We start from the raw sequence: 23,944 nt of genomic DNA on the forward strand, positions 1-23,944 counted from the left end.
ATTCATTAACAAGGAAATAGAGAAGGAGAGAAGAAGCTCCTAGCTTGAAGGATCATGGCTATACGTGCGAGATGTCTTGCCGATTTCGAGGCCTGCCACACTGTACCATCTGCAATCTCCCATTTCCACATAGGATCGGCCCTTTCTATTTCAACACAAAGACTTTGTTTAGTATTCCTTGGCCTCTGTAGCCCAAGCAGGGAATGATGGAACTTCTACTCTCTCTCTCTCTCTCTTTCTCTGCATACCTATACGACCTGACAGATGCCCAGGCCAGATCGACCCAGAACTTAGGGCTTTTACCCGGTACCCCATCAGGACAGGAATGGGAAGTAAGAGCAGACGTTGGTTGTTGAATAATTAAAAGGGCAAGAGGAGTCAAACGCTCTAGGCTGTACTGGCAGACGACCATAGAGACTGTAGACAGTGAGTGACATATTGGAAGTGATTGAGGTGATAATGATGAAAGAAGCACCCAGCAGGTTTTGTGTGCGCAAGACCTCCTTGTCGAACCCGGACATTGTATGGCCATCAACTCCTGCATCCTCTGCCTCAAATTCGGGCCAAGGCAGTTTATAGTCACGCAGAACCAGAAAAGACTCACCAGGGCCAGCAACTTCTGCCCCGGAAATCCAGTGACCGAATCCAGTGATGACCCCAGACGGGCCCCAGACCTCTTCTAACCTGCTCTTCGCAGCTTCAACGAGCCTCCCGTAGCACGCCGTGTATGTCAAGTTTAAATAGCAGGACTGTAGAAACGAAGGGAAAAGAATGCTTCTCAAAAATATTTGTTACTTTTCTTTCTGGGTTAGCAACATGGTGGCAGAGCCCGGCGCACGAATTAGCAGTCACGGCTGCGTAATATGAACAAGTCCGAAATGAAAACAACTCAGAGGCTCGGAAGTGATGTCTCACAGGGACCATAACCCCGGTAATATTTGTTGCGTGTAAAGACTGAAGCTTGAGTACTATACAACTCCTTGCTAGCTAACCTGCTACTGAAAAGGATTCGGGTGCGCATGAAAAAAAAACGCCATGACCGTGAGACCCAATCGTACACAAACCGCAACTCGCCCCACTGTCCCAGCAAATTACTGCTTGGTGGCCAACATATGTGCTTCCTCAATCGCAGAGCGACGTCGGAACACGCGCAACCACCGCTCACCCCATCGTTGAACGAGCTCTACTCGTTTTCCACCAAGGCCATCCATAGGCTCAGCCGGGTCCATCATCTGGTCCTTCGTACCCTCTGCCCAGCTGACGAGGGCATCATCCATCGATTTGAACAGGTCTCGCATCGCCGGAACCTCAGTATCAGATGCACCATCAGCCACACCGCTGGTAAGCACTTGACGAACACGGCCGGTGACCTTGACAACTGTGTTGAGAACAAGCTCGAACACCCACGATTTGCTGAGCGCCTCGCCGCCAGGGCCTGCCTTGCCGCTGACAAGAGCCCAATCGATCACAGCACCGGGAGTGATTATGCTATAATTCAATAGTTTCTCAATGATGACAATCGCAACGCCTGGCTGCGCTGACCAGTAAGAAATCACTGACGTGATGATTTGCAGTCGGGCAGCTTCCGAGGCAGCGCCCACGTCGAGCAGTCTGTCCTTGGTGCGCTCTATGCAAGCAAGAACATGCGAGAGCGACTTCGACCCGACCCAGCAGATGGCTGTCATGAAAACATCGGTGCTGGAAACAAGTGGATCAATCGACTGCTCGAGTGCGGCGGCATGGATACGGGCGATGACGGGCTGGATTTCCTCATCTGTGGCTTTTCTCTTGAGTAGCTGAGCCAATTCCTTGCCCTCGGCAGAGAACGGAGTGCGTTCATTGTTGTATTTGAAGTCCGGCGTATCTTGCTCCTTCTCAGGTCCAATGAGGACCTGGTATTGGGGAGGGAGCGTGCCTTTTATACGTTGTGCAAAACTCAGTCGGATCTCTTTGTCCAGCGCGCCGATGATGAAGGCCTTGCACGGGTGGATGTCGGGAAGTTCCACGTCGTCAGCCCATTCGGTCCATTTCCACATGAAACCGAAGTTGCTGAGATGGTGGGTAAACCAGTCCAAGAAACGGTAACCAAGCTCAAGGTCTAGTTGGTGTATATTGTGGTAGGCATAGCGAATAGCTCTGCCCAAACTGGGAGCGATCGCAGCCGGGGCCAGCTTGCAGGCCTCGGTCAGTACCGAGTGGTAATACACCAGCTTGTGCTCAGGGCTGGGCAACTGGAAAAGCTGGGAGAAAACAGCGTCCACTGCCACGTCCTCGGGCTTCCAAGTAGAGCGACCGCCATCGATATCTCGCAGTCGGTCAAAAGGCGTTGCGCGTTTGACGAACGTACCGTCCGCGAAGTAGCAGTCGACATCAATCAAGTACCGTGCTGTGACGTTACGATTGAAGTCCATAATGTTGATCGTATCGAGCAGCCCGTCACGGATTAAAGAAGCAGCAACATTGGTGACAGGCGGCACCGATTCAACATCCTGGTTGGCATAGACAGACATGTATATCTCGGGGAACAGGGGCCGCGGCCCCGTGACAACAGTCTCGGGTATGGCAATGGCAGGCAGAGGGTGCTTTTGAGCATTCTCCATCTTCTCTTGTAGCTCGATCTCTTCCAAAGGCATCTGCCAAGGTCGAGGCAGACACTTCAGCTCCCACCCATTCAGAGCTTCGTTCTGTAGCTGTTTCTGCAGGAGACCAATCAGGCTCGAGTTTGCTGTAGGACTGTCTTCGCCTTTCTCGGCGTGATGGGGGTCGATGAGGACCTGGAGCGCATGGGGTTCAGATGCAATCACATCAGTCTTGTCCATAAGATCTGCAGCCTTCTGCTGTGCCTGGCTTGATCCAGCCGCCATGACATATGGTATCGTCAACAGAATGATCTTGACGAGTTCGGTGCCGATCGTGTCGTCCGAGTTGCTTGTTTGAAGCTCGACAGCACGGTTGAATAATTCTTCCAAAACAGGAAATAGGCCATCGCCCTCGAGACAACTATGAAGGCACGCAAGAAGCTTGAGATAAAGCTTGACATCACGCCACTCGCCCAGCTTGATCTTTTCCTCGGCTAAAGGCGCGATGCGAGCAAGAACGTCCGTCGTAACCTCGGGCTTGAGAGAGTTGGCAACGAGGACGACGGCAGCAACAAAAGGCGTCTTGAGTGGCTGTTCTACGACGATCTGAGGAACGAGGTCGAGGAAGTTGGTCCGAACTTCTTCCTTGTCATAATTATCGGCTACCATGTGCGCAGTGGTTTGGATTTCTTCGTGCCATCGTCGCAATGGCGATTCGGCCAGGGTCAAAAGCTGTTTCCGGATTCGAACGTGCAGCGGTGGCTCGTTGTACCGGCGACGCTGAGGTCTGTGATCGGATTCATCGTCATCTGCCGAAATCGTGAGTTCCTGGTCATGCGAATAGCCTCTTTCCTTCCTAGGCTTCCAAGGTCATGAAGTGTCATGGGCAACAGAATACTCACCTCGATAACGTCGTTTGCGATTGTAGCCGCCGCCGCCACGACCGCCTTGTCTACGATCGTAATCCGCCATTGTTGGGTTGAATCTGGCTGTTGATTGACCGTGTGTCGACCGTTGGCGTGAAAGGTAGGTAGGTAGGTAGAAAGTCGGGAGGTCAAAAGTGGCTTTCTTTCCCGAATTGTCAATGGATGGACGACGTGATGAGACGCGACAAGTACCTAAAGCAGGCAGCTTAGCTCACGGTTGGATCACTGGAGGTCCCCACAACTGGGAACACTGAAAGGAAGCACCAAGAGGCAGGCCTGTTGAGTCCACATATTTACATCAATCAATTGATTGATGTACCTTACCTGCTCTGGGTACTTGCATATGTACTTACAGCACCAACCAATCCAGTACTTTCATTCCCTTCAATGTTACCTAAAGTAAGTACCTAGGTAGGAGCTGGATACCCGCTACGCCGTATCTGAGCGCGGTACGGTTTTTCTTTTGTCCGGTCCTTATCCTTATCGGAGCTGCTGGGAGATGGGCAGGACGCGGTACGATCGGCAGTCAAACGAGCGCAACCTTGAGAGTAGAAGAAGCGGCCACGTCCTACATGAGAAAGAATGGATCTTCCAAGTGACCAGGCGTGAGTGAACCGTGGGTGGATAGAGAAGCGTGTGCTACAGCCTGCAGAGAGGAATTCGGTGGTTGTTACGCATAAGTGCCGGTGGCAACCCGTTGACTTGCTGCTGATTTATACATGCATACAGCCCTTGCCTTGCACCTTTCGAAGTGCTTTAACGTCGAGCCAAGAAATAGAGAGAGATGATGAAAGAAAGAAAGAAAGAAAGAAAGAGGAAAGAAGAGTGCTCGCATCAGTGTTCACAGTCCGCGTCACAGGGCTACGCAGTCATGGGAATTTATCATCTGTTTCGGGTGATTTCTCCGTCAACTCTCCCTCCATACAAGCAGCAACAGCAGTCTTCCCTCAGTGCCGTCCGAGCCAAATGAGCCATCCCTTCCTTTTTAGAATACCTTTCTTTCAACGGCCCATGACCATTACGAGCAAGTCGTTAGGGAGTAATGAAAATCTGATTGTGAGAAAGTCATGCCGAATCTTCCTGAGGGAGACCACTTTCCATTGTGCTGCTATTGCATCAAGAAGAGCACTCCGCTACCTCCCAGGATCTGTCCTCCTTGTAAGCGGGATGCCACCAAGCATCACTCTGGTGGCCTTTCGCACCATAAAAGATATACGCCAGATCATTCGCCCTCCTTCCCTTTCCCTTTTGGACCTAAGTGGGGGGATGTATTTTTTTTTCGCAAGACCACCTGAAGGGTGCCAGCCGCCTTGTGGACCTTCCACCACAAGGTTTAACTGAGTAATCGAACAAGATGAATATTGAAGTGAATGCCATCGCAATCGTGCAGAGAAGAAGTCTAAGCGAAAGGGCCGGTCCAGGGCTGCGCAACCCAGCCAGAGTTTCAAGGCGCAGTGCGAAGAGGACAGTCCTTGATTCCATGAGGACAATCATTGGGGGTATCGTGGATTCCGAGGGAAAATGGGGTATAATCCCTTGCATAGCTCAGTAGACAAGTCCTAGACGGAAGTTTGTTCGAGCTGTTCCAGCTCTCGGTCGGTTCGAACCACCATCATCGCGGACTCTGGGTAGGGGGCCGATCCGACGTTAAACCGATCATCAACCCGCCAACAAGTACGCAGCTCCGATGCGGACAAAACCGTCTCGAGCCACATTAACAAGCTCATACATAAAACGAACGTCACTAGATCAACACTCAAGACTTGGCGGATCGTAACCAGAGTGCACGGCCTGGCGTGAGCTCAGTCCAGCTTGGCCATCATCTCCGACTTCGGAATGGGCGTGAAGTTGTCGATATCTAGTCCGTTGGCTGCTAGGGAGGCTTGCAAGTGCGTCGGCACCAGCTTGTGGTTAAGCGATGGTGCTATCGACAGTTCTGTGCGGGGTCAGTAAAGAAGTAGGGGGGTGTCTTATCAACAGAAAGAGGCTGGGAGACTTACCGTGCCGCGTAAAGTTGAACAGAGCAGGCAGGTCCTTCAAAACGCCCGTAGAGTGTCGTGAGTCCGGGAGTTTGGTGTTGGGATCACGGAGCTCGTCGAAGAAGGGGTGAACCATAGCATCAATGGCGCCCAGGCGCTCAGTGGGCGTGTACTCGAGCAGTTTGGCTATCAGGTCTAGAGCGTTCGCATCTGCCTTCCGGAAGACCTTGCTGAAGGGGTGAGGCTTGATCTGGGGGAATTTATGCTCCATATAATTGGGGTTCATCGTTCGGATCTGCTCGCGGGTTGGTGTTCCAAGGACCTTGATGATCTCCACCAGCTGATCGATGCCCGACTCTCCAGGGAACAGCGGCTGCCCAAGCATCAATTCGGCCATTACACAGCCCGTTGACCATACATCTGACAATCAATTAGGAAAGGCGAACAAAAAAAACGAAGAGGAAAAAACCAGCAACGCAAGTTGTGAAACTCACCAATCTTTGTTGTGTAGTTGGTCGCGCCGAAGATGAGCTCAGGCGCACGGTAGTACCGTGAGCAGATGTACGAGACATTGGGCTCATTCTCCACCAAAATCTTGGCGCTGCCGAAATCGCAAAGCTTGAGTATACCGGTGGAAGGGTCGAGAAGAAGGTTTTGAGGTTTGATGTCGCGGTGGCAGATGCCCTGCGAGTGAATGTAGGCCAACGCTCGGAAAAGTTGGTAGATGTACAGTTTGACCTCGAGGATGGGCATGGTTGACTTCATCTTGTTGAAGAATCGAGAGGCTCGGTAGACAGTCTCGGGAACGAACTCCTGCACCAGGTTCAGGTACACCTCATCTTTCTACACTTAAGTCAGCAACCCACTGCCATGTCTCCCGAGGGCGCAACGGGATTGCTCACGCGTTCTCCGTTCGAGTAATAGAAGGCCTTCAGCTGAACGATGTTCGGGTGTCTGACGATGCGCATGATTTGCAGCTCACGGTTCTGTAGTCTCGGTCAGAATTGGGGTTGGTGGCAACATCTGGAAGATCGTAGCCGGCTTGCCTTGAATCTCTTGTCCTGTAGAACCCGCTTGATGGCGGCATCTTCGCCCGAGGGGGACAGCTTGGTCTGGAAGACGACACCGAAAGAACCGTTGCCTACAATCTTGCACTGGGTGTATTGCAGGTCCCTGGTCTCACCAGTGATGCCGTCTTGAACCTTTTCGCGGATGATTTCTGTGTCCAAGTTTAGTCTCTCTAATTGCCCAATCATGCGCCCACCTGGCGATGAAGGATTGCTCTCACCTCCCATCCGAAGGGAGTTAAAGGCCGCATTCGGGCGGTTGGCAGACATAATGGTGGTTGAGTCGGTCAGTGCGACGAGTGGTGGCCGTGAGGGGCGCGAGGTTGATAAATGCTGTCAGCGGGGTTGAGTTGTCTTGTCAGGGCGGGCGGGTACGCTGGCTCGTGCTGCCGTGTTGGGCGATTGATGATTGTGCGGACCTTGTTCGAAGAGTCCGCGACCGAAGACAATGATGACAATTGAAACAAATTTCTCGAGTACTGCTTACGCCGAGAGCGACGAGGAAAGGATCTAGAATGGCCCCAAACAATGTATTGGTTGGGTGCTGCCTGACTGATTGATTGATCGACCTGATGGACGAAATGGCTGGAGGATGAATGGTTGCACACTGTCTTTCCCTTGCCTTGGGGGTTTGCCTGCCGCCTTGCCGGAAATAAGTTGTGAGAAGAGGTGTTAACACAGCTGGATTGGCGGGTCTCTCTGCCTCTCTTCGGGCTCTGGAATGAAATGGCGCGAGGAATGTCAAGACTCGTGGGGCCTGCTTCTCTCTGGATCTTCGTCAAGGTCAGGCTTTAATAGACCTGGGATGGTTAGACTTCCGCAGCGAGGGCCTTTCTGCTTTGGTTTTTTGGGGGGTTTATGCTTGTTTACTAAGGAAAAGGGCAAACGCCTATACGAAGAGTGGGAAATAGGTTACAACGTGAGAGAGGGACGGGATTTTAATGAGCAAGCACTCTCAGTTCTGTTATTAACAGAGGGTCGTGCAACGGTGGACTTGAGTTGAGCGAAGAAGGTTGAGCGGGGTGTCAGGTGGAGACTTGCTGTCGAATGACGGTCTCCTGGTAGGCAGTTATGTAAGAGGTAACGAGGTAGTGTGGTAGGTAGTGCTGTTAGTGGTGATGGAGAAGGACAAGGTCGATGGGAGAAAACGGAGAGAGATGCGTGGGAAAGCAATGGACAGCAAGTCGACGGGCGAGCTAGGCCTGGCACCATGCGACTGCGGCTTGTCTCCTTGGCTAGGTACGTCGAGCCAGTCTCGATGCTCAACCTCTTCCTCTCGTGCTGCCCGGTGCTGCTAGGTACATGTAGGTTGAGGGATGAGGGAAGGGAGATGCATGTATCATCAAATGTACATGCTCGAGTTGCTTTGTCCTGCCTGCGCTAGGCTGGCACAAGACGGGCTATCAATGGGCGAAAGAGGGCGCCGGTACATGCCACCGCTGGGAACCAAGCTACTGTGCTGCAAAGGAGGGGCAATCTTCTCCCCGTCCTGCTTGCCGCAGCTTCAGGCCGACTATAAAGATGCCCTGATTTCATGCGAGCAGTGTACGAAAGGGGGATGAGAGGCACGCGCACTACGTTGCTCGACTTGAACACGGTTCGGATCAATCGTAAAGAGAAAGAGAGGGGACTGGGACTGGGAATGGGAATGGGACTGGGGGGAGGGGGCCAACGCAGGGAAGAGGAGAGGCGCAAAGCTAATAGGTACATAATGTATGGAGGGTAGATAGTGTGTGTAGAAATACCGCTTACCAGTCAATACCTAACGCATGCAGTGTTGGATGTTGTTACGAGGAGAAGACCCTGCCCTGTAGAAAACGGGAGTTTTGCCCGTCTTGAATCTTGATACCTGGCCGGTTGCGTTAGTCAGGGTTGCAGAACGGCCCAAGTGGATATTCAATGTGACCGTACTGCTTCGACTGGGCTTCAAAATCGGAATCGAATCGGGAGAGGTTTGTTTACTAGGGGATGAGGGAAGAGGTGCGTACAAGTAAGATGTAGGTAGGTTAGTGGTGAGTGGGAGGACAGTGCTTGCAGCAGCTTCGTACGTGTGTGGTGCACGAATGATCCAAGTGTCGAAAAAAGAGAGCACCGAGAGAGGGAGGGGTTCGCTGGTGCTTTAATTGCTTGTTGCGCTGGCCTGCACTGGGCGTTGCGGCGTGTGTCGAAGGTGATGGGCAATGTGACACGCCCAACCGAATCGGGACAGAAGTCAATTCTTCGCTGCAGACACACAAAACGACGCGCCTATGATGACGATCGTTGGGTGGTCCCTCTCGTCTGCAGTGCGTCTCTCTATGCATCCATCTACTTGATCGAAGCAAACCCCCTGAGAGGATTGCCGTCTCTGGCTGATCTGATGACTCTCTCTTGTGTCGTGCACTTTACAGTTTCCGACCTGAGTCGAGAGAATTAGACGCGAAAGACTCATCCAAACTGTCAACAAGGCGTGTGACAAAAACAACTTGCAGTAGGTCAACAAGTAGCCGCCGCCGCCGGTGGTTGACTGCCCTCTCATTCCCAGTTTCGGTCGTTCGTCTGGTAGATTTATCAAACCTCTGTGTACGCTGCGCTGCGGAAGATGAGGGGCACAGCCGGACTGGAGGGGGAAGCTGGAGGCGGGGTTTGGGATGTTGGAATTCATGAGGGAGGTACCTCCCTACCTGCTACGACTGACTACCTACTACCTACATACCTACTGTATCAATCAATCCGAATCCGACAGCTTCAGGTTCCTTGCGCCAGACTGCCGGGGAAAAACAAAGCAACGGTCTGAAAACAATCTCGGTCCGGACCATCTTGGATCATCACTCAGCACCAACATCAAACACCGTTGGTCTGCGGCTCCTCGTAATTTTCTTGGATGCCCACTCTGCATTGTAAGCATGCTCTCCTCTCTATCTGGACCATTGAAGGAACAATGTTGCCTCTCCAGCACTCTCCACTCCAGAGTTCGAGTCCGTTGGCACGGGACTTTGTCAAGTGACCTCTCTACCTTTTGTCTGTGGGGACTGGGATATTTGGTCTTGGGGCAGGGGAGAGATCGGATTGAGAGGCCCAGAACGCCGAAAACGCACACAGGTGTAGAAAGAACATGGCACCGCCACCCGTCAGGACGAAGGCAAAGGCAGCGACAGCACGTTGAACTTGGCATCTTGTACCTAAGGTTCCCTTGCTACTGAATATATTTGATCTCGGTTCCTCCCTGAATAGATAGATCCGTTCTTCTGTACATGCGTGAGCTGCCTTGACAGAAAGGCATCTGCAATTGATAGGCGGTGCATCTACCGGACTTAGGACATGCGGTCATCCAACCATGGATGTTATTACTGGATCTTGAGGGCCTGGCAGTGGCAGGGGGTAGGAGAGGGACGAATGAAAAGTGGGAATAGTCCAAGATGCAGGTGCTCATGTGCTCACTTCCGAGACGGGGAGTCGAGCGCTAAGAGTGCCTTGTAGCCGAAGTTTAAACAAGACCGTTTCTCTACTTCACGTCAGAGCGGAATTGTTGGGTTTGAAGCGAAGTGAACAAGCATCCACTTCTAATCAGAGGTTGTGAAGCGGTAGGCCAGGCAGACAATATTGTAATAGGCAAACCCTGGGGACAACGAACTGGGATGGAGCGAATCTCTCTACCTTATATATATGTAGGGGTGTGTGTGTGTGTGTGAGCATCCTAGGTAGGTAGGTACCACATGTAGGTAGGTATGCCAGCCAGGCCGTCATCAAAATCTACCCATGTGAGGTGTATATGTATCGTTTCATTTTACATGTAAATTTTTACTACTTAAAGCATGTAATCAGCTATATCCTCCAGTTACCATATGTCTATAGTGGTGTACTTATTGTTATGTAGTTCGACTGCTCCTGCCCACATCTATACCTACCTACCTAATACTGGCCCTCCCAGCTGTGTGTGGCATCGCCGTCTCAGAGGGAATGAGGTGGAAAGAAGAGGACAGAGGACAAGAACGATGGTATAGACATACATGTCTGGTCCATGTTACCATTGAACAAGGTGTTCCACTTTTCAACTATTCTGCATACATCAATACCACTAACAACCCCTCGTTTCCCAGGCATTCGAAAGACGGGCATCCTTATCCCCAGAGTCCCACCACCAAACATCGAATTGCTTCCTGGAGCGAATAGGAGCAGAAGCAAGCCAGACCCTGCCCCACACCTGCATCCCAACATGGCTATTATCGAAACATACGTGTACTTGTTTCGCTATAGAAGCTATGTAGACACTGAACAGCAGCAGCTCGAGACACGGTCTTTTGGGTTGGGTGGGGGGGAGGCTGATAGGTAGCATGGTTGTTGTCTATTAATTGTTGCCGCAGACAGAGCAGAGAGCCTTGGCAGTGGTGCCTTGGAACTGCGAAACAGCTTCTTACTACTCACTACTCGTGCTTTGAATGGCCCTCGATCGACTGACTTCTCAACCTGCTAGTCCGACTGGTTGGCCCAAGTAACTCCCTTGGATCCCTGCTGTAGTTGTTCAACCTTAGCCATGCGTTTCCGGACGCTATTTTGCTGCGCAGATACGTCAAGCAAGCGTGTGTGCATGTTCCGGATTCCACTGTTGATGGGCCTGATTGATTGATGCCTCTAGAGAATTCCAAGATCCGGGTTCCAACAACTACCGGAGTAGAACCATATCTTCCTTACAAGCACAAGTCGATTGCTTCACGTTTTCTTCCTATTTTCACCGCCACCAATGCCTGATCTCGGTCACTTTCTGATTGGCATGTAACATGTAACCTAATCAATGGATGCGGCTAAGATAGGTAGACAGACACGTATCCTAGCCGGAGTCTGGCCCTTTCCGAACCCAGGAACGTGATCGAGGTCGGGCTCAAGCACCTACAAAAACCCCAGGGCATCGCTTTTGCCTGGTGGGGGCAGCTGAGAAGCGTCGTGCATCTGACGAACAGGTGGCTACCGAGAGGTCACTCACCCACTGCCAGGTAGTCTGGATACGGGATTGGTCTCATGACCTGCGTTTTCCACGCTAACGACACTCCTATCATGGGCGATTCCGCTCATTTAGGCTCGTACCTGAGCCTCCGATGACTTCACTTGACTTGTTGCTTGGGTTCTATTCTTGGGTACAGCTCTCAGAAGGCTGGCGCTCGCAAGACAGCTTGATATTCGGCGAGTTCTCTCTCTACATACACGTTGATTGCACAGCAGCGCTCCTCCGCTCCTGATCTCTCCTCCCATTGGGTTGGCGGCCAAAAGTAGCACGATCCGGATCGAAAGGTTCTTTAAAATACGCCACATGTCAAGAGTCTACAGCACCTTCTTGCACACTTGCTGGCCAGACCTCGAAAGACCATAGCCCCTGGAAGTGCAAGGGCCCATTTGCTATATCGTGATTGGGTACATCATTAGCCGGGGCTCAGGAGAAAAAAGTCGACAGCGACGGAATTGAAGGAAGTTACAGTCCGGTGACATAATAATTCAGACAGCGGCAGGCCAGCCACAGATGCATGCTTCTTCGCTACGGAGAAAAAGAAAAGAGGCTCTGTTGAAAGCCTTCACAGACACATTGGTTGGTCTTCGCCAGTTTAAATGTGGAACTGACGAGAAGCTTCAGGCCTCGAAACAACTGCTTACCTACATGTACACATGTACACACATACATACCTCATTTCCTACCTACCTGCACATAAGAGGTAGATTGAGAGCCTTTGAGGTGCGACAGGGCTCCGTCCGGTGCTCCCAAGAGGCGTGCTCAGTTCCGCAGCCGCTTACGGAGTACATATCCCGGCTAAGGAGCGTCAAATGGGCCAATGATTGCACAGATGTGGTTCGACCGAAAGAACCCGTTCCTCGTTGGGCCATGGTATTCATCGGTGTGAGCATGCGGCTGTGGGCGAGACGGTAACCAGGATCTCTCCTGTTCCGATCGTAGCGACCACGTTGCCTAGTCGGAAGGCGACAATGCTTCGGGACTATCGGGCCCCAAAATGTCTGGTGATCGGTGGTTGGTTTTACATTTGCATTTGCATTTGCATTTGCGCTGCATTATCCTTCATCAATTCGTCTTCACGAACGGACGGCTAACAGCGTGCTGGCTGTGTAACAGCGCAAGGCCGTACAGTCGGCAAGCCACTTGCAACAACCTGCGGCCTCTGCGTCTGGTTCCTCTCGGTTTGGACAAATTTGTATGGCCCACTGCCGCCAAGTGGAACAACCAGGGAGTTGGCCTTGAAACTACGTGCTGAACTACGGGCTATTTATTGCTCTGGATGGGCTCTTCTCTTCGCGAGTCCCAGCAAAGGATGGCTTGACTCGCTGGGAGCAAGGCCACCCGGCCTACTTATATACAGAACATCTCATTTTCCGGGTGGCATTAGTTGCGGTCCGGTAGCATCCTAGCCGTCGACCATTCGGGCAATTGCAACAACCCTTCCAACTCGGAAATAGATATCGGCCTTGCGTTGCTGTGTCCGGATCATAGACCCTGCATTGTGTTATTAGTAGTAAGAGGTGTGTGTGGCGTTTTGTCCCAACAAGACATCTGTGTCCTGAAAGGTAGTGGCTTAACCGAGACAACCTCTCTCTAGCTTCTCATGACGTATCCACGTACCGGAGAGATCTGTAGTTCTATATAGAGGCAAGCCCGCGGCATAGAAGCTATTCCAGGCCCCTGGGGGACGGAGGGGGTATCTTACAGAACCTTCTTCACTAATCCGGAGACTTGATTTCGCTTTGGGGCGTTGTGGGTTGGGTCCAGGCATGTCGTTCAATAGTCGTTGACATGCTGGATGCTGTCTCGCCGTTCTAGCTACGCCGCAACATCGTGTTTCTATTTACGGATTGGGTTGTCAATCCCTCGGATTTCGTAGCACACAGCGTCCGTCTCTTCTCATGTCTTACGCCCATTAGAACTGAACCCCTACCACATGCGGGATGTGACCGCCCCCAGACTCTTCCAAGAAAGAAATGGGCGGGAGGAGGGGAGGAAACACTGGAGTGCGCACGCCAGGCTTGACGTTCCGATTTCCCCAATTGGGACGCCTCCCAAGGTCTGCATTCGGACCATCGATGATGACATAAGGCGGGGTAATCCTTCGGGATTTGTTCCGGGAGAAAGTACCTATAAAGAAACATGAAGAAGGGAATATGTAATTGGTGATGACAGCTAGGGAACTGACGCCCTTGGGACGTGGCCGCAGATCCTCAAACACTTTACCAGCCACTGGCAAGTCGCGGATCAGGGCTGGTGATCGATTATGTCAGGTTGAGATGGGCATCAAGCTTCCATCCAACATCCTTGAACTTGCTGCGTGTAAGTGAGTCGCAGGGCCAAAGCCAGCTTACATATATGTAACGAGGTCTCAGTGCATGTACATGGGTAAGGTCTAATCGATGCCGGCGTAAGTGCATTTATCGTCGTCGTCGTCCTTCAGTGGAGGGATGTCAACGTCAACGGCAACGTCAACGCCAACGCCGTCGTCACCCGTCCCCTGACCCTTGGGCCCAGCCTCCTCCCCTTCAACCCCCGCCCTGAGTGTCTACGAGCTTGCAATCTCTCGGGTTGGAAGCTATGTATCGAACCAATCTCTTCTGTGCGCAGTAGGTGAAGCTGTCCCATGCTGCCCTTCGCTTCCCAGTCTTCTCTAATGATGTTGGGGCCCACAGGTCCAACAGGAGTGCAAGTCAGCCCAGTCGGGCCCAGCAAGATGAATATATGCAAGCACTAGAACTTCCGTTTCCGGCGACCTGCTGATCCGTGTACGTACACCCTGTCCCATGTGGCTGTGGCACTACCTCTTATGATGCGGGACTGGGTTTATTAGAAAGGGCCTGGCCTCGGAGCATGGGATTTGCCCTTCTCGCCCAAATGGATATAGGCATCTGCGGGAATTCCAGGAGAGAGCCAGGAAAGAACAGCATGGTGCCCAGACCGGTTTCACTCCCCCTCCCTCTCCGCTGCGAAATTATGGAGTAAAATGGCCATGGAATCGATAACGACGAGCCAAACCCAACTGTATCCTGCCGGTTCCTGGGCTTGGATGGTCATGCTCCCGGTCTTTGGTCCATCCCATTGGCCAACGCACGTTCTAGTCCCGGTGGTGCATCAGTCCTAGAGGTCTCGCCTCTCATAAGACAGAAAAAGCACGGGTGGTGGCATGCCAGCAGCTTCGATCGAATTGGGTCTTCGAAGGGGAAACGGCATGGTGTACGGTATGGGATTGTCTCTATGAAGCCGCTATCTACTGCGGTATTAACGACGGTATCAAGAATCTCATGTCCCTTGTTATGTGCCATTGTTCCATGCTGGTCTCCTAGCTGGTGAGCGTATTACTTGAAGAACGGCAAAACCTGCCATGCTGTTCACAGTACATACTTCAAGGCTGTATCTGATGACGAACAGAGAATGACAGAGCAGAGAGGAACTGAGAGAAGAAATGGCTACGGCTCTCGTTCCACGACATGAGACTACTTCCATTTCGGCCGCAAAGGATACGGAATGGGAAGCAGGGTTTTCTGGTACATTCTTTTCCCCTTTCACCCACACATCCCCCTTGCCAATATTGTATGACTGGACTCGTATTTTCCAGATAATGCAACGTGCCGAGCCGTCTCTTTGGGAATTTCTTTTCCTGTCTTCTCCTTTCCCCTTTCCCCTTTCTTCGCCCCATAAGATATGCTTACCCAGACCTTACTTGTTTTCCTTTTGTTGAAGCTTTCTTTTCTATGCCAAGATGCATTACTGCACTGATCAGTGTCAGTCCTACCGAAAGCTTGTTGCCACATTATGCCTCAAGGGATTTCCCGTAGCCGGGTACCATGTAGCATTTTCATGGCCGTGAATAGCGAAGAACATCATCGGCGGCCACCAAAAGTGAAACATCATCAGGCGGAAGCCAAGTGATGATATGTACCGGCTTACAACTAGCAAACCACACTCACTTTTGGCAGTGCTGTCAAAGCGCAGATCACGGGAGCTACACGCTATTAGATGGCAGGGGCTCGACCCAACAATGTCGGAAAGGTCGGGCTAATGGCCGCGGTGCTTTTCATACATCTCAGCTTCGGCTCTCCTAAGTCGTGCCCTGGCACAAACTTAGGGGGATCAAGTTGTCCATGAATACATACTCGATCTGGTTGGTTTCAGCAAAGACATAGCTCCTGCATAGCTTGCCTGCTGCGGCGAATGACTTCCTATTATATTGTAAGAACCCAACCTTAAGTCCGGTGCACCATACACCTTGTGAACCTGCGCGAGTAGTTTTTCCTGTGCTACATCTCTGTGACCACCAAACAGGTATTGCTGGGTATTAATGCTTGTGTTTTCTATTCACACCTACATTGTAGTATCATCTCAGATACAACGTCTCGTCTGTATGTGATGCCAGGTGGACCGCGAGGCTTCTGGGCCTTCTCTATCCCTGTCACTATTTCAACAGCAGATCCCATAGGGCGTCCTTCTCCATATAATCGTGGTGGATGATGTTCACCAGCCAGCTGTCCCGCTTCGTGCGCTCCAATAGCTTGCTACTTTCGGTGCCCTTGCCGTAGACCTTGGCCCACTCGCCCCAGATTCCGTAGGCTTCCTCGCACCATGCTCGGAAACTGACCTCTTCAATGATAGTCGGCGTAACGATTTCTTTGCCCGGGAAAACACCCCAGGTGACGGCGTTCGTGCTTGCCTCTACTGCCTCCCCCGACAGCCCACCTGTCTCGTCTGAGGAAAAAAAATCGCCGTTCGCGTTCGCAGCAAAGAAACAAACCGAGTCCTTGACCTCGGAAGACTGTAACCTCTCGTAGAGCACTTTCCAGTCCGCCGAAGGGATAAAAAAACTCAACAAAGGCTTTCTGGAAAACGAAACCCTGGTGCGGACCCCAACCGAAGGTGGGATCTGAAGATCGGAGGCCGTTGACCGCGGGCTGCGACGCTACAGTCCACCAGCCCTTCGAATTCAGTTCCAACAAGGGTTGGCTGATGGTTCCAGTCTCCGCATTGAATTCCTCCTCGCTCCAAGGGATTGCCGCTAACTCGCCCTTCAAATGTTTTACAAAGAGGTTACTGATATCTTCAGCCTTTGTGGGATGGCCCCAAAAGCTTATAGCTTGGGCATTAGTGACATGTAAGCTGGGACCGTAACCGTCGATTTCGCCATAAGCTGGGGATCTGGCATCTCCCCATCGTCCATTGGGGTAATCATCCCATGTTGCTTCACGACCCAGCACGCCTTCGCCTTCAGAGATTGCAAGCGTGTTGGCCCGAGTGTTGATGGGCTCGACGGGTATACTGGCATCGGCTGCTGTTGTTTCATACTCCGGATGCGACGGGGTCCGACCCATGACAATAACGCGATTCCGGGGGTCTGAACCGATGGAAGACTGCCGGCGAGAATGATCATGAGCTGGAGGGGCTAGGGAATCTTGAGGGGTCGAAGACCCGCCGTTCACAGTAAGGGCAGGGATGTTAGGTAACAAGTCGTCCGCTACTGCCTCTTCTTCTTCGCCAGGTGTGCCCAAGGGTATAAGTTCCGTCCGCTCAAGGATGAATGATACAGCCTTTTCCAGGTTAAGAGTGTAGAAGTGGAAACCCTTGGGGCCAGGGGGTCCGGCCCTTGATCTCCTTGATGCGCTCAACAATCTCACTAACAATATCCACACCGACGTTCTTGACTTTTTCGTCGTCTTGTTTGACGGCATCTAAACGGGCCATGATGGTATCTGGTATCGAGGCATGACTAAGCTTGGTAGTTCGCTTGATCATCTGGTAGCTCTGAATGGGCATGAGGCCAGGAATCAGAGGTATGGTCTTGAAAGCTCCGCTCGGGTGTTCTCTCAGCGTGCGCTCAAACTTGTCGTAAGCATCTACATCAAAGAAGAGCTGGGTCATGATGAAGTCCGCCCCGGCAAGTGTCTTGTCCACGAGATAGGCCAAGTCGTGCTCTAGACTCTGCCCCAAGGGGTGACTCTCGTCGGCATGCCCTTCAGGATACGCCGCCACGCCTATGCAGAAATAATCGCCGTGGTTCTTTCTGATATAGCGCACGAGATCTATAGCCCACACGAAGTTTGCGTCAATGGCATCTTCAGGGTCACGATTTGGGTCCTCGTACTCGTCCGCTCTTGGAGGATCACCACGCAAAGCCAAAATGTTTCGAATGCCAAGGACTTTTGCATCCTCCAGAGTCTGGTCTATCATTTTCCTGCTCATATTGGTACACGTCAGATGTAGACATGTGGTCAAGTTGAGCTCCCTTTGGCAGATCTCCGCAAGTTCCAACGACTTGCCAGATGTCGAGCCGCCGGCGCCCCATGTAACATTGACAAATAGTGGCCGCAGAGCCCTTGCCATCCTGTCCAGACGATCGCGCAGGTTGGAGAAGCCCATAGCGGTTTTGGGAGGGAAAAACTCGAGCGAAGAGTAGCAGGCATCTGCCGGCAGAGCGGCTATCTTGTCTGTTATTTTCTCCATCGTGAGGAAGGGTAACGCAGTCGTATGTCACAGGCCCTAGAGTTCGGTGAAGTCCCGCGGAAAGAGACAGTAGAACGGTGTTGATGGTGTGTGTCTTATGTCGAGGTTTCGTGTTTCGGTGGATAATGTTGGGCTATGTATGTGGCGACAGCGATCAATTTACAAAGATCAAAGGGCAAATGACGATATAATGTGTTCAAGCTAGGGCGGTGTCGCTCGCAGTTTGACCACCGCAACGTCGGAAAGGCCTGGGGAGGGGCGGTTCCGGTAAGAGGATGGCAGTAGCAATTGATCAACAAACGGGCATGAGTTCAATTGATAGATCTCAAGATTGATGTAACGCAGGGTAAAATGTATGGGAATTAGAAGACCTGCTGGACCTGAAGAATGGGATCGGGTCTGTCGCCTACATCCCAAGGCTGCTTCTGGCAAAATAAAATAATTGCCCCGCGGTTGCGTTTTCGGCGACTGACCCCTCTGTGCCGGCCGCTGCCGCTGCCTGTACCCCAAATCAAAATGGATTCAGATCAATCTGATTTGGCGTATCTCTGGAAAACCCCTGGTTGTTTCCCCACCGAAACAACGGCATCTTCTCGCGGAGCATCGGCGTGAGGTAGGTATCCTCTTAGAGGACTACTACACGTGTGTAGAATGCAAACTCACCGAAAACCTTCAGCTACTGCAGTAAAACGAGAACAACCGTATGCGAAGGCATCTCGGTAGCCTAGCCGCGTGCTGTTGGTACCTAAGCTCGTACGTCTTGGAGTGGCCAACGGGCGTCGATAGGAGAAATTAGCAGCCGCGATCTAATCTTGTCGACGATGAGTACTCTTTCTTTGGCGGCCAAATAGAGCAGATATTGGCTGTTGTATTTGATGTCCTCCAGACATATATACATGTACTTATATATTCTCGAGGCCTGAAGCCGAAGATCCAACATTGAATGCTACATTACCTGGTATGTAGGTACATGTAGGTTTGTGTCGCTGCTATCAGGTTTCTGCCAGCTCGCCAAAGGGAGACAGACGATTTACATTGGTAAGTAAGCAAGTAAGCTGCAGGGATGTCTGGCTCCGCCTAGATGATAGGCCCCCAGCTTCCGGCGCGGACTTCTTATCGTGCATCCCTCACAAACGCCGAGAAGGACCTTGAGCAATCGGGTTGCATTTGTAAGCCTCCCCCTTCGGCTACGGCTTGCTGGGGGAGATTCTGCGGCAGTATGACCCTTCGATATGGGTTAGATGATGCACCCTCCAGAACTGATCCATGTAACTATTGAGCAAGGTGTTGTGCTTATCTATCACGTATGTCTAATTGATAGATTTCAGGCCTTCTCCGCCTTCACCGTATCCGTGACGCTCTAGCTGTCTTCTTCATATTCCACCTTTCGCATTGTTGCCCAACAACTCGACCTACCATATCTATACCGGGCAGCGGTAGATGACTGTTGCTCAATATGGATTCCTCCATGGAGAGCGCCAAAATGGCGAAGCCGCCGCCGAAGGACATGAGCCACCATTTCTCGGATGTGACGTTGGCCCGTCTGCCTAGTAAGATGAAGGAATACTACAAATACTTCCTGATTCCTGGCATTGGCCAGCTTGCCGGCGGTTCGTGGCTGTTTTCCATGTCCCTTCTTGCATGCCAGGACTAACATCGCATTTACGCGGCGCCCAGGTCTCCCGAATCCCCAATTCTTCCCCTACGACACCCTCGAGGCGCAAACCGCCAAACCAGAGCGATGGACGCCCACGCCGAACCGTCCCGGCGCCGACTCGCTCCTAGCCTCTCAGCTGGCCTCGACGTCGCTCTCATCGCCGCCGCCCCCAAAGAAATCCTCGGACCCTCGCGCGGCACCGGAGCACGTCGTTGTACCGCATGACGGCGAGGGCAGCGACCCGCTCAAGAAGGTGGATCTGACCACTGCCCTGCAATACGGGCTGGCCGCCGGCTACCCGGCTTTGCTATCATTCGTTCGACAGTTTGTGCGCGAGAATCTGCATCCGAATGTGCCGTACGAGGGCGGCCCGGAAGTCGTCATGACGGTCGGCTCGACCGACGGCATGTCCAAGTCGCTGGAGCTCTTCACAAACATTTGGGTCGAGGGAAAGAACCCCGTCAGCGAACGCCAGGGCTTGCTTTCCGAGGTGTTTATGTACGCCAACGTCCTAAGCCAGGCACTGCCCCGCGGCTTGAATGTTGCACCCGTGGAAATGGACGGCGAGGGCATGATGGCCCAGGGTCCTGGTGGATTGGAAGATGTCCTCGCAAATTGGGACGAGAGCAAGGGAAAGAGGCCACATCTGATATACACTGTAACGTATGTTGGCCTACCCGCCGAGTCTGAGTCGAGCGTTGGGCCAGACCGGTACAGCCTCAAACCTTGATTGCCCCATATACTGACATCGGTCGGCAGGATGGGTCACAACCCAACAAGTGGTGTCTTGTCTCTACAGCGTCGGAGAGAGATATATGCTGTCTGCAGCAAGTACGACGTCATCATCATCGAGGATGACCCATATTGGTATCTGCAATATCCTTCGGCTGAGCTAAACGAAGCTAAGGCCCGTGGCTTGCCCATCCCGGAATTTAAAGAGGCCAACACATTGGAGAACAAGTCTGGATATCCTTTCTTGGACTCCCTCGTACCTTCGTTTTTGAACGTTGACACCGACGGGCGGGTCGTTCGCCTCGATACATTCTCCAAGACCGTCGCACCCGGTTGTCGCCTGGGCTGGATCACAACGACACCGGAGATCGCCGAGAAGATCCTTCGCATCAGTGAGACTGGCACTCAACAACCGTCTGGTTTTGTCCAGGCCCTGGTTGCGCAGACCATCATGGGCACGCAGCAGACTGAAGGCAGTGCCACCATGAGTCGCTTTGCGGCGTTGCGATCTAGCCGCGAAAAGGCGGCATTTAGCGGCTGGAAGGTCGACGGCTGGGTGCGCTGGCTGGCGGGCCTCCGCGGCGAGTACGAGCGCCGCATGAACCGCATGTGCTCCATACTCGAGGAGAATGCCTACCAGCTGAAGCAGTCGACGCCGGTTCGCAAGTCGGACGCCGACTGGGGCGTCATCACCAAGACGCAGTTGTACGAATTCGACTGGCCGCGCGGCGGCATGTTCCTGTGGATGCGCATGCGCTTTGAGCAGCACCCTTTGTGGCAAGTGCCCGGATCTAAGGGTCTCCCGATAAACGGGACGGCGCTGACGACAGCGCTCATGATCCTCCTCACCCACAAGCCCTTCCTCGTCCTCGTGTCGCCAGGCCTCATGTTTAGCACCACGCCGCAGATCGCCGAGGAGAGGGGCTGGGCCTACTACCGCCTGTGCTTCGCGGCCGAGAGCGACGAGAACATCGACAAATGTTCCCATCGTCTCGTTCAGGGTATTCACCGTTTCTTCCGCATCAAGAAAGTCAAGGAACTCGAGGATCTTCTCAATGAAGCCAACGCCATGAGCAAGCAGGATCTCAATGCCCGCGACGGCCTTGCGAATATGGGAACTTACATGGGGTGCTAAATGTGTAGATGACTACCTACTTATGTGAAATGACTGCCGAAGAGAATGTAAAGATTGTGCTGGTAATATAAAAATGCATTGACAGGTTGGCCTCTTCGCATTAGAGAATCACTAGTCATTAGAAAATAAATGGGAAGAGATGCAAATGCTGCTCTTAAGAGCGAGCGACTTTCATCTGTACGTTGCACCGATTCTGGCAGCATACGACTCATACCCGTGGATGTTACACGACCGTCCTACAAACCATATGATGTACTATCATTTAACTCCAGCTATCAATAACACAAAACGTGTGGGTACACTGCTCGCTCCACTACGGGACGATTGAGCGCCGGGTCATGCTGGGTCGACGGGATATTGTCGAAACGCGTCTTGGATTGGCCATCAAGCTACGCCTGACCGCGGCTGGAGAGTCTGACAAGGCATATCATGAAAGTCAAGCAAGGGCAACCATACAGAGGCAAATCAGCATCGAACATTTTAGATTAGTCATGATCACAATCAATTCATTCCCCTTAAGTGGAGGGCAAATTAGACCCTGTATGAAATCATCATTGATTTACTCGTAAACCGAGCCAGTACGCCTCAGTAATAAACGAACCCATAACCCATTCCCTGAAATGCCAATGCTGCTCACCAAGCACTGATCACGTTTAATCCTGGTTCACAACCTCCTTGAACAGAGCAGCTGTAGGCTGGGGCTTGCCCTCAGGAGCCTTCTGCTCACCAAGCTTCTCCTTGACGAAGGTAGCGTGGTAAGGGTTGAGGCGCAGCATGACCTGCTTATTGCGCAGAGGGTTCTTCTTCTGGACGGAAGCACGCTTGGTAACGGCACCACCCTTGGGGGCACGCAGCACGCTCTGGATTTCGGAGCTGTTGATCAAACGGGTGAGATCGGCGTTGGAAACCAGGTTGGAAGGCAGCAGGAAGTCCTTCTTGAGCTCTGAGGGCTTGGTGGTAGTGCCGTAGATGTTGTCGAGGGCCTTGAAGGCGGCGGAGGTCCAGACGATGAAACGACCGAGGTGGCCACCAGGGGCGAGCTGGAGGAGGTTCAGGGCGTAAACGTCGCAGGTCTCGCAGCCGGGCATGTTGCGGAAACCCTTGACGAGCTCCTTGCCATCAACGGCGGAGTCGTAGATGACAAGAGGACCACGGCGCTGGCGGTGACGTCGGCCTCGCATCTTACCCTTACCAGCTCGGAGCTTCTTAGACTTCTTGGCCTTGAGCACATCGGCACCAGCACCAACGGAAGTCAGGATCTTGAAGGCAGCGGCGGTCTTGGCGGCAGCGGCACCCTCGAAGATGGCGGAGTCGATGACCAGGGGAACCTCGGGAACGGAAGAGATCTGGTGGCCACGGGCAAGGAGCAGAGGAGTAACGGCAGAAGCAGCCAGAGCGGAGGCAGTAGCGAAACGCCTTGTGGAGGAGTAGGTTAGTAATTGACCAATTCTTGACGCTGGAACCAGCAAAACTCACTTCTGGCCCTGGTTGATCTTGATGTGCCACTTGCGCCAAATCTTGGTAGGAGCGAACATGCGACCGGATCGGCACATGTTACCGAAGGCGGCCTGGCCGGCACGGTGAGTACCACCACCAGAGACACGAGGAATACGGGCAACAGCACGACCAGTACCCCAAGACTCGGCAGAGGTCTGGTGGCCGGCCTTCTCGCTGACGGCGTAGGGCTGACGCTTGTTCTTGGCCATACCGGTGTGCACCTGCTGAACGATATCAGGGCGGATAGGCGAGGTGAAGACGGTAGGCATAGGGTGGGTGGCTCCCGAGGGAGCACCGTCCTTGCCGATGATGGTGACGGTCGGTCGAGACATTTTGGCGTCGGTGTTGAGGTCTGTTATGTCGGAGTTAGTTGCAAATCAATCACAGCGATGAATTGAATGGCCGCATAAAATGCAAAGGAAATCAAATGCGCGAGCCAGCGAGGCGAATTGCAAAAACTTACCTCGACGGCGGGTTGGGCTGTTGGGTTAGTAGTCGTCTTCTGATCGTGAAGTCGACTTTTTTTTTCCTGGTGGAGGAGCTGGCAAGCAGAAAGTCGAGAAATCTGCAATCGCACGCACACAAAGCCCGAATTTTGCACTTGTGGGAAGGGCAGCAGGGTTGGAAGCGGGTAAGTGTCAGACCCACATTTTCAGCTGGGGACTATGGTTAGGTGCATAGGCCTTTTAGTTGAATATCACCCGGAAGTCAATGCACCTATTCGTTCCCACCTCTCTCTTATGTACCTACATCTTTAGGTACGTACATGTAGTAGCACGGCCAGCATTACTTCAAGTTGGAACTCCCTTGGAGAATGGTCACAGTACGAAGCAAAAATACGGACGGGATTGAAAAATAAATATAGATAGATATTGCACACTGTAATGAAAGCACATTCAGTCCGATGTGCGTTACCACCA

The 23,944-nt window shown here is 52.4% G+C and overlaps 5 protein-coding genes across 5 annotated transcripts; 1 reads left to right on the top strand and 4 right to left on the bottom strand.

Moving 5' to 3' along the window:
- Positions 1-1,091: 1,091 nt before the first annotated feature.
- PG997_013122 (uncharacterized protein) lies at positions 1,092-3,551 on the bottom strand (the record flags this gene model as incomplete). The annotated part of the gene is made up of 2 exons (XM_066817436.1): positions 1,092-3,388; positions 3,482-3,551. 2 exons carry the CDS (start codon positions 3,549-3,551, stop codon positions 1,092-1,094), a joined length of 2,367 nt encoding a protein of 788 aa, XP_066663128.1.
- A 1,756-nt stretch (positions 3,552-5,307) lies between these two features.
- PG997_013123 (Protein kinase gsk3) lies at positions 5,308-6,955 on the bottom strand (the record flags this gene model as incomplete). Its single annotated transcript, XM_066817437.1, has 6 exons — positions 6,773-6,955; positions 6,531-6,703; positions 6,387-6,470; positions 5,979-6,327; positions 5,506-5,904; positions 5,308-5,441 (listed from the first exon to the last, which is right to left on the bottom strand). Exons 1-6 carry the CDS (start codon positions 6,819-6,821, stop codon positions 5,308-5,310), a joined length of 1,188 nt encoding a protein of 395 aa, XP_066663129.1. The 5' UTR covers positions 6,822-6,955.
- Positions 6,956-15,964: 9,009 nt separating this feature from the next.
- PG997_013124 (methylenetetrahydrofolate reductase) lies at positions 15,965-18,003 on the bottom strand (the record flags this gene model as incomplete). Its single annotated transcript, XM_066817438.1, has 3 exons — positions 15,965-16,321; positions 16,377-17,123; positions 17,182-18,003. 3 exons carry the CDS (start codon positions 18,001-18,003, stop codon positions 15,965-15,967), a joined length of 1,926 nt encoding a protein of 641 aa, XP_066663130.1.
- Positions 18,004-19,459: 1,456 nt separating this feature from the next.
- Positions 19,460-21,527, top strand: PG997_013125 (aromatic amino acid aminotransferase; the record flags this gene model as incomplete). The annotated part of the gene is made up of 3 exons (XM_066817439.1): positions 19,460-19,613; positions 19,681-20,371; positions 20,420-21,527. The coding sequence occupies 3 exons, from the start codon at positions 19,460-19,462 to the stop codon at positions 21,525-21,527; spliced, it is 1,953 nt and encodes a 650-aa protein (XP_066663131.1).
- A 653-nt stretch (positions 21,528-22,180) lies between these two features.
- PG997_013126 (60S ribosomal protein uL4) lies at positions 22,181-23,524 on the bottom strand (the record flags this gene model as incomplete). The annotated part of the gene is made up of 3 exons (XM_066817440.1): positions 23,488-23,524; positions 23,004-23,376; positions 22,181-22,943 (listed from the first exon to the last, which is right to left on the bottom strand). The coding sequence occupies exons 2-3, from the start codon at positions 23,354-23,356 to the stop codon at positions 22,181-22,183; spliced, it is 1,116 nt and encodes a 371-aa protein (XP_066663132.1). The 5' UTR covers positions 23,357-23,376; positions 23,488-23,524.
- Positions 23,525-23,944: the final 420 nt, after the last annotated feature.

The sequence above is a fragment of the Apiospora hydei genome, assembly GCF_038363865.1.
Source record: "Apiospora hydei strain CBS 114990 chromosome Unknown utg000009l_segment0_segment0, whole genome shotgun sequence".
Lineage (NCBI taxonomy): Eukaryota > Fungi > Ascomycota > Sordariomycetes > Amphisphaeriales > Apiosporaceae > Apiospora > Apiospora hydei.